This window comes from Bos javanicus, chromosome 8 (assembly GCF_032452875.1).
Source record: "Bos javanicus breed banteng chromosome 8, ARS-OSU_banteng_1.0, whole genome shotgun sequence".
Classification (NCBI taxonomy): Eukaryota; Metazoa; Chordata; class Mammalia; order Artiodactyla; family Bovidae; genus Bos; species Bos javanicus.
This window is the reverse complement of record NC_083875.1, coordinates 46,997,547-47,013,311: the sequence shown is the minus strand read 5'-3', so window position 1 is coordinate 47,013,311 and position 15,765 is coordinate 46,997,547. Positions and strand designations below refer to the sequence as shown.

General features: G+C 40.0%; 1 protein-coding gene across 7 annotated transcripts in view; it reads right to left on the bottom strand.

Moving 5' to 3' along the window:
* SMC5 (structural maintenance of chromosomes 5) overlaps positions 1–14,677 on the bottom strand; it is a 117,790-nt gene extending 103,113 nt beyond the window's left edge. For 2 of the 7 annotated variants that reach the window (XM_061425520.1, XM_061425521.1), the window contains exons 1-2: positions 14,345–14,650; positions 8,402–8,543 (exon numbers count right to left, since the gene is read on the bottom strand). In XM_061425520.1, coding sequence (XP_061281504.1) covers positions 8,402–8,543; positions 14,345–14,535 — 333 coding nt within the window. In that variant the 5' untranslated portion in view covers positions 14,536–14,650. Of the gene's footprint in view, positions 1–8,401; positions 8,544–10,563; positions 11,069–14,344 lie in introns of all 7 variants that reach the window. The other 5 variants (XM_061425515.1, XM_061425517.1, XM_061425519.1 and 2 more) reach the window with 4 other exon arrangements.
* Positions 14,678–15,765: the final 1,088 nt, after the last annotated feature.

The following is a 15,765-nucleotide window of genomic DNA, read 5'->3' as shown; positions in this document are numbered from 1 at the left end:
TTCTGTCACATCACACTAGTCTACCCTACATCAACACCACAATGTCTTAATTTACCAAATATTGTATCATCTTGATATCCAGTAGACAAGTTTTTCCACTTTATCCTATTTCTTTAGAAGGAGCTTAGCTATTTTTGGCCCTCTGTATTTTCATCCAAATTTTAGTACCAGCTTGTAATTTTTATAGATGGTAGCAGGATTCTGACTGGAATGACACTTAACATGACATGTATCAAACATTAACATTTTAAAATAAAAACTATAATCTCTGCATACTATCTTTTATGTGCGGCTATGTAACTTATACCTTTGTTGCTATAATATCCATTTTAATTGCATTTACTGTTCACTGTCAGTGAACACAGAAAATGCAACTCATTTCTGTTATACAACATTTTTAGGGGGTTCTCAGTTCTTATTTCTAAACTGCTAATTATTTCTAAGTTTATTATTAATTCTAATCAATAGATATAACTCACAGAAAAGGTTTTGGAATCATTAGTAAGAATGAAAAAGGTCCTTGCCTTAGTCTGGGATTTTGTAACAAAAGTCCCACAGAGTAGGTGGCTTAAACATACATTTCTCAGACATCTAAAGGTTAGGATATGCAAGATCAATGCATTCACAGATTCAATGTCAGTGTTACATTATCTTACATCTCAGTTTAGTCGTTCAGTCATGTCTGACTCTGTGACACCATGCACTAGACCACACCAGGCTTCCCTGTCCATCACCAATTCCTGGAGTTTACTCACACTCATGCACATTGAGTCGGCAATGCCATCCAACCATCTCACCCTCTGTCATCTCCTTTTCCTCCAGCCTTCAATCTTTCCCACCATCAGGGTCTTTTCAAATGAGTCAGTTCTTCACATCAGGTGGCCAAAGTACTGAAGTTTCAGCTACAACATTAGTCCTTCCAATGAATATTCAGGACCGATGTCCCTTAGGATGGACTGGTTGGATCTTCTTGAAGTCCAAGGGACTCTCAAGACTCTTCTCCAACACCACAATTCAAAGGCATCAATTTTGGGGCACCTAGCTTTCTTTATATTCCAACTCTCATATACATACTTGCCTACTGGAAAAACCATAGTTTTGACTATGACTAGATCGACCTTTGTCAGCAAAGTAATATCTCTGCTTTATAATATGCTGACTAGGTTGGTCATAGCTTTTCTTTCAAAGAGCAAGTGTCTTTTGATTGCATGGCTGCAGGAATATAAAGTCAAGTGGGCCTTAGGAAGTATCACTATGAACAAAGCTAGCAGAGGTGATGGAATTCCAGTTGAGCTATTTCAAATCCTGAAAGATGATGCTGTGTAAGTGCTGCACTCAATATGCCAGCAAATTTGGAAAACTCAGCCACAGGACTGGAAAATTGAAAAGGCTACTTTTCATTCCAATCCCAAAGAAAGGCAATGCCAAAGAATGCTCAAATTACCGCACAATTGCACTCATTTCACACGCTAGTAATGCTCAAAATTCTCCAAGCCAGGCTTCAACAATACGTGAACCATGAACTTCTAGATATTCAAGCTGGTTTTAGAAAAGGCAGAGGAACCAGAGACCAAATTGCCAATATCCACTGGATGATCGAAAAAGCAAGAGAGTTCCAGAAAAACATCTATTTCTGCTTTATTCACTATGCCAAAGCCTTTGACTATGTGGGGCACAATAAACTGTGAAAAATTCTGAAGGAGATGGGGATACCAGACCACCTGACCTGCCTCTTGGGAAACCTGTATGCAGGTCAGGAAGCAACAGTTAGAACTGGACATGGAACAACAGACTGGTTCCAAATAGGAAAAGGAGTATGTTAAGGCTGTATATTGTCACCCTGCTTATTTAACTTATGGGCAGAGTATATCATGAGAAATCCTGGGCTGGAGGAAGCACAAGCCAGAATCAAGATTGCTGGGAGAAATATCAATAACCTCAGATATGCAGATGACACCACCCTTATGGCAAGAAGTGAAGAACTAAAGAGCCTCTTGATGAAAGTGAAAGAGGAGAGTGAAAAAGCTGGCTTAAAACTCAACATTCAGAAAACTAAGATCATGACATCCGGTCCCAGCACTTCATGGCAAAAAGATGGGCAAACAGTGGAAACAGTGGCTGACTTTATTTTTGGGGGGCTCCAAAATCACTGCAGAAGGTGACTGCAGCCATGAAAATAAAAGACACTTATTCCTTGGAAGGAAAGTTATGACCAACCTAGATAGCATATTCAAAAGCACAGACATTACTTTGCCAACAAAGGTCCATCTAGTCAAGGATATGGTTTTTCCAGTAGTCATGTACAGATGTGAGAGTTGGACTATAAAGAAAGCTAAGCGCTAAAGAATTGATACTTTTGAACTGTGGTGTTGGAGAAGACTCTTGAGAGCCTCTAGGATCACAAAGAGATCCAAGCAGTCCATGCTAAGGGAGATCAGTCCTGGGTGTTCATTGGAAGGACTGATGTTAAAGCTGAAACTCCAATACTTTGACCACCTGATGCGAAGAGCTGACTCATTTGAAAAGACCCTGATGCTGGGAAAGACCGAGGGCAGGACGAGAAGGGGATGACAAGGATGAGATGGTTGGATGGCATCACCAACTCAGTGGACATAGGTTTGGGTAAACTCTGGCAGTTGGTGATGGACAGGGAGGCCTGGCTTGCTGCAATTCATGGGGTAGCAGAGAGTCAGACACAACTGAGTGACTGAACTGAACTGACTCACCATTTGCAGTGATTTTGGAGCCCCCCAAAATAAAGTCTCTCACTGTTTCCATTGTTTCCCCGTCTATCTGCCATGACGTGACTGGACCAGATGTCATGATGTTAGTTTCCTGAATGTTGAGTTTTAAGTCAAGTTTTTCACTTTCCTCTTTCACTTTCATCAGGAGACTCTTTAGTTCTTCTTCACTTTCTGCCGTAAGGGTGGTATCATCTGCATATATGAGGTTACTGATATTTCTCCCAGCAACCTTGATTCCAGTTTGTGCTTCATACAGTCCAGCATTTCACATGATAAACTCTGCATGTAAGTTAAATAAGCAGGGTGACAATATACAGCCTTGATATGTTTCTTTTCTGATTTGGCACCAGTCTGTTGTTCTGTGTCCAGTTCTCACTGTTGCTTCTTGACCTGCACACAGTTTTCTCAGGAGGCAGGTAAGGTGGTCTGGTGTTCCCATCTCTTGAAGAATTTTCCATAGTTTGTTGTGATTCCACACAGTCAAAGGCTTTGACATAGTCAATAAAGCAGAAACAGATGTTTTTCTGAAACTCTTTGCTTTTCCAATGATCCAGCAGATGTTGTCAATTTGATCTCTGGTTCCTCTGCCTTTTCTAAATCCAGTTTGTACATATGGAAGTTCACAATTCATGGACTATTGAAGCCTGGCTTGGAGAATTTTGAGCATTACTTTGCCAGCATGTGAGATGAGTGCAATTGTGCGGTAGTTTAAACATTCTTTGGCATTGCCTTTCTTTGGGACTGGAATGAAAACCGACCTTTTGTAGTCCTGTGGCCACTGCTGAATTTTCCAAATTTGCTGACATAATGAGTGCAGCACTTTCATAGCATCATCTTTTAGGATTTGAAATAGCTCAACTGAAGCTCCACTACCTCCATTAGCTTTGTCATAGTGATGCTTCCCCTAAGGCCCACTTGACTTCACATTCCAAGATGTCTGGCTCCAGGTGAGTAAGCACACCATCATGATTATCTGAGTCATGAAGATCTGTTTTGTACAGTTGTTCTGTATATTCTTGCCACCTCTTACTAATATCTTCTGCTTCTGTTAGGTCCATACCATTTCTGTCCTTTATTGTGCCCATCTTTGCATAAAATGTTCCCTTGGTATCTTTAATTTTCTTGAAGAGATCTCTAGTCTTTCCCATTCTATTGTTTTCCTCTATTTCTTTGCACTGATCATTGAGGAAGGCTTTCTAATCTTTCCTTGCTGTTCTTTGGAACTCTGCATCCAAATGGAATTATCTTTCCTTTTCTCCTTTGCCTTTCATTTCTCTTCTCAGATCTTTGTAAGGCCTCCTCAAACAACCATTTTGCCTTTTTGCATTTCTTTTTCTTTGGGATGGTCTTGATCACTGCCTCCTGTACAATATCATGAACCTCAGTCCATAGTTCTTCAGGCACTCTATCAGATCTAGTCCCTTAAATCTATTTCTCATTGCCACTGTATAGTCGTAAGGGATTTGATTTAGGTCATACCTGAGTGGTCTAGTGGTTTTCCCTACTTTTTTCAATTTAAGTATGAACTTGGCAATATTTATTTTCATGATCTGTGCCACAGTCAGCTCCTGGTCTTGTTTTTGCTGACTGTAAAGAGCTTCTCCATCTTTGGTTCCAAAGAATACAAGCGGTCTGATATCGGTACTAACCATCTGGTGACATCCATGTGTAGAGTCTTCTCTTGTGTTGTTGGAAGAGAGCATTTGCTATGACCAGTGCATTCTCTTGGCAAAACTGTTAGCCTTTGCCTTGCTACGTTCTATACTCCAAGGCCAAATTTGCCTGTTACTCCAGCTATTTCTTGACTTCCTACTTTTGCTTTCCAGTCCCCTAAAATGAAAAGGATTCTTTTTTGGGTGTTAGTTCTAGAAGGTTTTGGAGGTCTTCATAGAACCATTCAACTTCAGCTTCTTCAGCATTACCGGTCGGGGCACAGACTTGGATTACTGTGATACTGAATGGTTTGCCTTGGAAAGAAACAGAGATCATTTGTTGTTTCTGAGATTGCATCCAAGTACTGCATTTCAGACTCTTTTGTTGACTATGATGGCTACTCCATGTCTTCTATGGGATTCTTGCCCAAAGTACTAGATATAATGGTCATCTGAGTTAAATTCACCCATTCCAGTCCATTTTAGTTCACTGATTCCTAAAACGTCAATGTTCACTCTTGCCTTCTCCTATTCGGTCACTTCCAATTTGCCTTGATTCATGGACCTAACATTCCAGGTTCCTATGCAATATTGCTCTTTACAGCATCGGATTTTACTTCCCTTACCAGTCACATCCACAACTGAGTGTTGTTGCTTTGGCTCCATCTCTTCATTCTTTCTGGAGTTGTTTCTCCACTGATCTCCCATAGCATACTGGGCACCTACCGACCTGGGGAGTTCATCTTTCAGTGTCCTATCTTTTTCGCTTTTCATACTGTTCATGGGGTTCTCAAGGAAACTACTGAAGTGGTTTGCCATTCGGTTCTCCAGTGGACCACGTTTTGTCAGAACTCTCCACCATGACCCATCTGTCTTTGGTGGCCATACACGGCATGACTCATAGTTTCATTGAGTTAGACAAGGCTGTGGTCCATGTGAGCAGATTGGTTAGTTTTTTGTGATTATGGTTTTCTGTCTGTCTGCCCCATAATGGAGAAGGATAAGAGGCTTATGGAAGCTTCCTGATGGGAGAGACTGACTGAGGGAGAAACTGGGTCTTGTTCTGAAGGGTGGGGCCATGCTCCGCAAATCTTTAATCCAATTTTCTGTTGATAGGTGATTTAGCCCTATTAAATTTGCATATTAATCCATTGGGAGGCTTAGCCAGAATTTCTTTATGGTTTTTAAGCAGACATTCTTACAATCTGTGATTCAGAGTTTTCTTTCTTTTCAACACATATCTTTTCTCTTCTACCTAGAACTTCCAATACAATGTTCAATAGTAATGACAGCAGGTAACCTTGACATGTACATTTTCACAGATATCTCCTGAAATTAAGAAACGTCCATTCTATTCCTAGTTTACTAAGAGTTTTTAATCATAAATTACTGTGGAATTTAACTGAATGCTTTTTAGCTGTTGAGAAATTATTGAGTTCTACTTCTTTAAAATATGGTGTATCATGTTAATTTTTTCCTAATAATCAATCTCTCATTTCTTGAATAACTTCGATTTGGTCACAATGCATTATATATTATTAAATTCAACATGCTAAAGTTCCTTTTTTGTGTGTGACTTTTGCCTCCAGATTCATGCGTGAAAGGGGCTTGTTATTTTCTCATGCTATCCTTGATTGATTTGGGTAACTAAAGTCACATTTTCCTGTGTAAACAGCAACTTTTGCTGTTAGGACTAATCCACATTTTGTTTTTGTCTGGTGTTCTCTATGAGAAAAAACTTACCAGCTAACTTATCTTCTCTACTTAGAGTTAGTTTTGATAATTTAAATAGCTGTAGAAATATATACGGGGCTTCCCCGGTGGCTCAGACGGAAATATATACAATCACAACTTTTAAAATATTTATGCTTTATTGGAATGATTCTCATAATATTCTTACATTATGAATATATAAACCTCTGCTGCATTCTTGTAATGCCCTGGTGGCAGTCATAATTATTGTGAAATGTATTGTGCATGGATTTCCACTCTTTTTATGTTTTCTAATGATGTCCTTTTTCACATTTCTGTTTCTTTTCTCTTTCTCCTTTCTCAAGACTCCTTCTGGATTGTTTGGGCAGTGGTTATTTTTCCTCTACTTCGCTCCTCCTACTTTAATCTTTCCTGTTTGGAAGTTACATATTTTGACTTATTTTTTTTAAACTGGTTTACTCTACAAACTTTAACATGCATATTTAACTTAATAAACTCTTAAGCTAACAGATATCTTAACTTTCTCCCAACAATACAGAGAATACTTTAACTTTGATCACAGCTTTGACAACATTTAGTTGTATCTTCTTTGATTTAAAAAATTGACACATCAGTATTATTTTATACAGTTTACACATAACTTTACTACATGTTTAGTATTTAGTAGGCTTCACTGGTGAGATGGTGAAGAATCTGCCTACAATGTGGGAGGCCTGGGTTCGATCCCTGGGTTGGGAAGTTCTCCCGGAGAAGGGAATGGCAACCTACTCCAGTATTCTTAACTGCAAAATTCCATGGACATAGGAGCCTGGTGGGCTACAGTCCACGGGATTGCAAAGAGTTGGACACAACTGAGCAACTAACACTTACTATGTGTTTACCATTTCATTGCTCACATCTTTTTACCTCTCAGACTTTCTTCTGAGATAATTAAAGTCTGAGATAATTTTCCTTCTTCCTAATTAAACACTTTCAAAGTTCCTTTATGAGGATCTCAGACTGTTCTCTCAACCCTGTCACATTCTGTGACCATATGACTCCCATGTTTGGTATTCTAAAATTTACTATAATGTGTCTATTTGTGTATTTCTTTCTTTTACGCCATCTGGAATATATTTAGGTGCAATGGATCTGAGGATTCAAGTTTTTCAACATTTCTGGAAAATTCTTAGTCATTCTTTCTTCGAATATTGCCTCTTCCTTAGTCCATTATTTTCCTTCAACTATCAGGTCTCAATCTTGATTTCATTACTTTTTATTTTTTCGCTTTAGCTCTATAATTCATGTTTAGAAAAACTGTCAAGTATTTTGGTTCACATATTCTCAATTATGTCTGCTTTGTTTTACCTGTCCATCAAGTTTCTCTCCCATGTATTTTAATTTATATTCTCAATGATTCTTTTTTCAAATTTACCTTATCTTTTTGTTACTTCTTTGCAACCTTCTTTCAGTTCCTAAATAAACTAAATATTCCTAGTTTACATTCTATATATACAAGCTCTATAGGTCAGATTGTATAGCCTGTTGTTTTTATTAGCTCTCATTTTTAGTGGTTCATTTCCTCCTATGCTTTGTGATTTTTGGGGGTATGGACTCATGAATTTCTTGGAACTTTAGATTTCTTTTGAGGACTGTATTGAAGACATTTTCCTTCAGAGGATTTCATTTGCTTCTGCCAGAGATATTATTAAGGGAGGACACTTTAAACTAAAATTACAATGTATGTGTTGAGGCTTGTTTGAAAGATTTTTTTTCTTTTTCCTTCTATTACTGTATTCAGAGATAACAATGAGTTAAGTAGCCCCACTTCGCAATTTTTTGTTTTTCCTGCTACACACAGTACTCATAGTTTTATCTTCTAACTCTTCTACACCCTCAGGACCCCCAGTCCTATGCAACGAATTCAAAGCCAGGTTTCAGGGCACAAGGTAAGCAAATAACCCTGGGAAAACAACTTCAGAGCTTGCAGAAATCTTCGGATCCAAATTACTTTATTTGTGCCCTTTGGAAACTTACTTCTCCTTTTCACAAGTCCATCAATACATTTAAACAGCTGTATCTTACACTATTTCTAAGGCTGAAGGTGTTACACACTTGGAGAATTCTCTAGGTATATAGCAAACTACTTCTGGAAATGGAGATCTTCCCTCAGTGTCTCTACCTGCCAATTTCATCATTTATATTCAAGCACAACACATTTGCCATACCCAAGAATTAAGATGTAGAAATTGGTTTGTTACCAAAAGCGATTCATGGTTTTGAATTTTGTTAAAAGTACCTATGTTAACTTACCTTATCTGCCCGTCCCATGAAAGCAGGTTTGCCTGCTAATCCAAGGCAAATGGCACACACGATGCTGGACTTCCCTGTTCCATTAGCTCCGATAATCATATTCAAGTGGGGCCCAGGAGATACTTCACAGACATCGTATGTCCTAAATTATAAAGAGGTGAGATTACTAAGTAGAGACAAGAAGTGAAGAATATTTTCCTACTAAAGCACTTTTTCTTGCTTTACCCTTATCACTAACTATAGGTTTCCTCAAATTCTTTAAAAACCAACTAACCTTATAAATATTAATGTAACATTACTTTATAGGTTGTTAATAACTTAGAGGGAAAAAAATCTGTCAGTGAGAGAAATGAAAAAGTGACAAAGTATATCTAAAATTAGAACATTCATGGGAAAATAAAACTTCACGTAATTTTTCTCAAATATTAAGTCTGCTAAATAGAGCAAAGTTTGATATAATTTATTCTTTAGTAATTCTAATACATTAGAAAGTCCATCAAAGCTACTGTACAAATGATTTTTAAATAAATTACATGTAAGTGAAGTGACAGTTCATTCTAAATTTGTGTATTTTACATTTATATTTCTCTTGAATTAAAATGCTTACTAGAAACTTATCATAGTCAACCGAATTACTTTTATTATAATTAGAAAACTGAAGATGTATCAACTCAATAGTTTAATTTATTAACTTTTTAAAATAACATGAATTTCCTTTAATATACTGCCAGACATTCACCAAAGGATCTATTTCTAGTACAAATTAAATTTTATTCCTATGGGAGGAAACAAGAGTGCATCATCACCATGCACGTCCGTAACTTTCCCTCATACTAGAAAGCAGCATGCTGTCCTGCTCTCTACCTGCAACAGGAGCATCTAATCCATATTAGTCTTCAGGGACAGCTATGGCAAGATGCGAAGGAAACTGACTCAGTATCTTTGTACTATGTCCTTGAATATCTGGAACTGGACCCCATAAGTAATGTCCCGTGCCCACAGTTTCAGTTGGCTACCAACTAATTCCCCAAGAGTAAAAGCTTAGCCTATTACTAACTTCCTAGGTATTCAAATAATTTTACCAAGCACACTTCAACTTTAATACTCCAAGAAATTAATCATTCTGAAATTCCAAGTTGTAATAAAATAAATACAGGTGGTAAAGAAAAGTATTTTCTGGCAGGTTTCCAACCCCACTTCTCTGCAGAGCCTCCATCTATCTTTTCAGAAGCTTTATTCTAGTAACAGCAGAGTCTTGAAACAACCCTTTACAACAGTTAAAATAAAACTACTACTACTAAGTCGCTTCAGTCGTGTCCGACTCTGTGCAACCCCACAGACAGCAGCCCACCAGGTTCCCCCGCCCCTGGGAGTTTGGGAATTTCAGACATCTGGAAAATTATCTGACTTGGAGCTTCTTAATCAACACATGCAGCTCCATTCTTTTAATATTTGAATTTCCTGCTGTAAACTGTCTTACTAAAATAGTGATGCAACTGGTATTTAAGCAAACAAATAGAGCAGAAAAAAGCATGAAAACTTCTGACCTATATTGTTACACACAAATACTATAAACACGAAAAGCTGCCAAAACTAAATAAAGCCTCTGCATTTAAAAAAGAAAAAAAAACCATTCTGATTCTACAATATGTTTATTGGAAATTCCCTTTTGTGAGTTCCCTTTTCTCTGACCTCCCTCTGAAAAAGCTAATTTCAGAGGCCACCCTCTTCTGAGTTTACATACTTTATCTAGTACCTCATATATTCTCCATAGCCTCAGGTAACATCTATATACTGAAAGTCAGTTCAGATGACCTACAGATTCAATTCCCACCTCAAGAACTCTATTTGGATGTCCCACAATGGTCACTTCAAACTTAACATATTCAAAACTATTACACTGGTGCAAAAGTAACTGTGGTTTTGCACTGCTGAACTTTGCTGTTTGATATTGGAATAGATTTTCAAATAAATGTGGTTATGTTATACATCATTTTAATGTACATTTTTGGCTTTTTTTTTTTTTTTTGCTAATGACTTATTACTCGCTGTGTATTTTATATTTATTTTAGGCTAGGGAAATGATGTTAGACAAAATGCAAATTCGAGCAGTTTTCTTATTCGAGTTCAAAATGGGTTGTAAGGCAGCAGAAGTAACTCACAACATCAACCACGCATTTGGCCCAGGAAGTGCTAATGAAACTGCACTGGCTCAAGAAGTTTTGCAAAGGAGACGAGAGCCTTGAAGATGAGCAGCACAGTGGCCGGCAACTGGAAGTTGACAACAACCAACTGAGAGGATCATCAATGCTGAACCTCTTACAACTACACCAAAAGTTGTCCAAGAACTCAATGTCAATCCTTCTATGGTCATTCGGCATTTGAAGCAAACTGGAAAGGTGGAAAAGCTCGATAAGTGGGTACCTCATGAATCGACCAAGAAAAAAAAAATCGTTGTTTTGAAGTGTCATCTTCTCTTATTGTATGCAACAACAAACCATGTGACGAAAAGTGGATTTTATATGACAACCGGTGATAACCTCCTCAGTGGTTGGACCACGAAGAAACTCCAAAGCACTTTCCAAAGCCAAACTTGCACCAAAAAAAGGTCATGGTCACTCTTTTGGTGGCCTGCTGCCCATCTGATATACTCCAGCTTTCTGAATCCTGGTGAAAAAAAACCATTACATCTGAGAAGCACGCTCAGCAAATCGATGAGATGCACAGAAACTGCAATGCCTGCAGCCAACACTGGCCAACAGAATGCGCCCAATTCATCTCCATAATAATGCCTGACCATACATCACAAAACCAACTCTTCAAAAGTTGAAAGAATTGGGCTAACGAAGTTTTGCCTCAAAGGCCATATACCTATCACCAACCAATTACCACTTTTTCAAGCATCTCAACAACGGTTTGCATGCAAATCACTTTCACAACCAGCATGAGACAGAAAATGCTTTCAGAGAGTTCATCAAATCCTAAAGGACGGATTTTTATGCTACAAGAATAAACAAACTTATTTCTTGTTGGCAAAAATGTGTTGATTGTAATGGTTGCTATTTTGATCAATAAAGATGTGTTTGAGCCTAGTTATAATAATTTAAAATTCACAGTCCGAAACCAGAATTACTTTTTCATAAGCCTTAAAAAAAATCTAAAACCACTCTTGTAGTCTCTTAGTGAAGGATATCATTATTCATTCCTCTGCCCACAGCAGAAACCTAAGTATCATCTTTGATTCTCTTCATCTCCTCCACCTCTGTTCACACTACCCACCCACTCATCACTCCATTTATCACCAAATAATGTTGGTAAACAAGAAAATCTGACACACCTTGCTGTTAAAAAAAGAAACAAATAGGACCCTTCATAATTTAGGTCTAAATCTTTTTCTACTTTCTATCTCCTTCCCCTATTCTCTAATTAGACCTCTAAAGTTTACCTATAAGGAATTTCTTTCAGTTTCTTGACTATCTTATGCTTCCTTCCTTCTCAAAGCCTTTGCATATGCTATTACTTCTGCCTAGAAATCTCTTCCCTCCACTCTCAATCCCAATGGACTTGGTGAACTCTCAGGAATCTTTCCCTTGACTACTCTCTTCCAAGCCTTTTCAGTTCTCTAGGCCTACTCTTCCTACTGCATTCCTAAAACTCAAAGTCCTCTCATAAAAATAAACAAAGTCTTACTTAGTTCTGCACTTTCCAGCTACCTTTTATTTCTCCTCTTCACATCCAAGCTTTACTTCCTCACACTCCTTCATTCTTCTATGACTACAAAGTTTTCCACTTTCCCTACCTCAAAGCGCCAAAGATTTCCTGACTACTAAATGCAGCAGGTTCTTTTCTGTACTGTTATCTGACTTCACTGTATCATATAATGTTTTTGAAGCACTCTTTTTCCTTGGGTTCTCTGATAATACTCTCCCACGGTTCTCCCCTTACTTCCCTGAACAGTTCCTTCTCAATCTGTGAGTTCTTCTGCTTGCCCTTAAATGTTGGCATTCCTCTGGAACTCTGTACTTGGACTTCTATTTCTATTCCCTTCGAGGCAATTTAAACAATCACCTATATGCATGATTCTTAAGCCTCTCATCTGTTAACATTTTCCTATAAGCTCTGAACCCTTATAAATACTGCCCATAGAAGACCTTTTAGATGCCCCACAGGAAACTTCAATATACAAGATACAAAAGGCATTTATTATTATCCTCCCAGAATTACTCCTTCTTTGACACAGCTCTATACCAATTAGCCAAGAGAGAGACTTGAGAAAAATGCTCCATTTCTCCTTCACCCTGATGCCTCGCAATTAATCTGCAGACAAAATCCTGTCAAATCTATTCTTTCTGCTTCTACTTCCCACTGCAAGACTCAAATCCCGATCATCTCTGCCTTCATATTGTAAAAGCCTTCTTGCCTCCAATCTTGCACCCTTTCTAAATCATCCTTCACACTGCTTCCAAAATAATATAAACCACATGAGGGTGCATGTGTGTGCACTATTTCAGTCGTGTCCAACTCTTTGTGACCCTATGGATGTAGCCCGCCAGGCTACTCTGTCCATGGGATTCTCTAGGCAAGAATACTGTAGTGAGTTGCCATGCCGCCCTCCAGGAGATCCATCTCCTGTCTCCTAACCCTCCTGCACTGGCAAGCAGGTTATTTACCACTAGCACCACCTGAGAAGCCCAAACCACATATGATGCCCTACTGAAAATGCATCCTGGCTGCCTACAGGATAAAGTTGCAATTTCTCAGCACAGGAAACACAGACCCTCAATAATGCTATATATCATCAGTATCACTCTATCCATACACTCACATCCTATGTCCTAATCATAGTAGGATACTGGAAACTTACTAAATACAGCAAACTGTTTCAGGCAGTTCCATGCTCTTCCCTTAAGACTTTCATATCCTCCAGTACAAGGCCCTTCTCACAACTGTGGAGGAAATTAATCATTTCATCCTTTGTGCCCCCAGGGCATTCTGATACACACACACATATATATATAATTATGGCAGACACTTCATTTGATTATATTTATCTTTCCTGATTTGCATTAAAACAACAATTCAGCTGCTTATCAGCTGAGTAAACCCGGGCAAATCAACCTCTCTGAGCTTATCAGTGGCGATGCTACCAAGAGTTATGAGGCATGAATGAGGGTACTGTGTAAATAAAGTACCTATTTCTATACCTGGCACAGGATAGATGCTTTAAAAAAATGTCCTTATTGTTACTGTAATTGTTTTCCTTAGGCCACTGTGGAAGCTTAAAATATAATAGACAAATGAACTGCAAGGTGCTAGACGGATATACGGTAGTTGTGTTACAACATCTTTACTAAATTCTAAAGTGAATACTATGATTAGTTGTCTGAAGGGTGAGCAAGCAACCAGGGAAGAAAGTCAGATATGAAGGAGTCAAGCAACAATTGAGAGCTGGGCTTAATTTTCTGGTACATTTCAGGAAACGTCTCCATCCATCACAACCATCACCATCTTTGTCCACCTGGCAACTGCTATCTCTTCACGAAATGTGCCACAGCACAGCGTCACTGTCGCTGATTTAACCGCTGCTTTTTGACTTCCCAGGACCATAGTTTTGTGAATTTCAGATTATGTCTACAGGCCGTGACTCCCAGCGGGAGATGTAATTCCTACTACGTCCACTGCCCGCCATTTGACGCCTTCACACAACTTTGGCATTAAGAATTAAAAAACTGCAAAACACAAGGCACACACCTGCATCAACAAACACGTCAATCTCCACGGCCCACAAGTAAATATCCTCACCGCAATCCCCGGACGAATTTACCAAAAGCCTCAAAAGCCAGGCACACCTCTACACACCCGCCCCCGGCACGCACGCAGCCTGCGGCCCTCGTGTGCCGGCCGCTGGCCTCCCACGCCGCGGCACGGCCTCCGGTCACTCACAGGAAGTTCTCCATCGCGATGCGGACGATAGAGCCTTCCACGAAAGGCCCGGACGACGGCAGTGGCCGTGGCGCCGCCGGTGGGACCGAACTCTTTTTCTTGCTCGGGACTTCCGACGAGGGATCACTCAGGATAGCTCTCTTGGAGGCCAGGGGGCTTTGAGTGGACGTTTTCCTGCTTGGTGTCGCCATCCTGGCGGTCTCTCTTCTCGGCTGTGGCTTCCGTTCCCACCTTCCTACAGCCCCAGCGCCCCGGCGTCCCACTCCCGCGCGAACAGCGCGGCGCGCGACTGCGCGAGAGCCCGCCCCGGCGCCTGCGCAGTCCCTGCCTGGTAGCGTCACAGGGCATGCCCCCCCCCCCTTCCCCCCCTCCCGGGTCCTGGGAGACCCGAGCTGGCGGGAATGGGACGGGTTGGCTCACGGGACCACCCCGCGGGAAGCGGCCACAGGACTGCTCTGTATGTTTCTGCATTTTGCCGATTTTTTTTTTTTTAACTCAGAAAAAAAAAAAGTCAGCTGCATTTAATGTTTTGAAAGCCTTTTCAGCGCTCAAGGAAACGTCCACGAGGGGAGGGAGCGCGGGACCTCGTCATGTTCTGACTGGTTTTAATCAGGTCCTCGTGTCAAAACAAAAATAAAAACCCCAACAGTGCAAGCTTTCAAATGACTCTATGCCAGCTCTTCCCTTAAAACATAGCCCTCGGGTCTGTTGCGCTCTCCAACAGGTGGAAAGATTGCACGGCACAGGTTTTCTTCACTACCCCCACCACCACCCCCGCTCCCTAATTCCCTAGTAAGAATTCCTCCTTCGACCTTTCTAGAAATGCCCCACCGAGCACGCTGGCATCGTTAAGAGGATGCTTCCACTTAAACCTAGTCACGTTCATCTAGTTAACTCCCTTATTAAAGATGAGGTTCACTGAGGCCTCTGCAGGTCTTCACTCACTATAATCATATCTGATCTACAATAGGCTACTGAGGCAGTGAGGGAGCCAGGCAAGCAGGTCTCAGAGCTTACGTTTTGGTGTGGAAGACAGGAAAAGAACAAGATAACCTACATAGGATCAAGATAATTTCAGGCGGTGATAGGTGTCATGAAGGAAAAAACAGAATGAATGTATGAGAGAAGCAGGGAAGGCCTGTCAGAGAAAGTGATACTTGAGTTAAATCCTGGAGAACAAGGAGCTAGCGGAGGAAATGAGAAAAGAGCATTCCAGGCAAGCACAGAGGCTCTGAGGTGGAAACCAGCAGAATGAGGAACAAAGGGAAGGCGGGCTAAGCTATACTGAAGTGAGCAAGTTTGCTTAGGGGGGCCTTGCCCATCATGCATTTTATTTTAAAAGCAATGGGAAGCCATTGGATGGTTTTAAGCAGGAGAGAGACAAGATCTGATTAAAGTTTTTAAATGAGGCACTCTGGTTG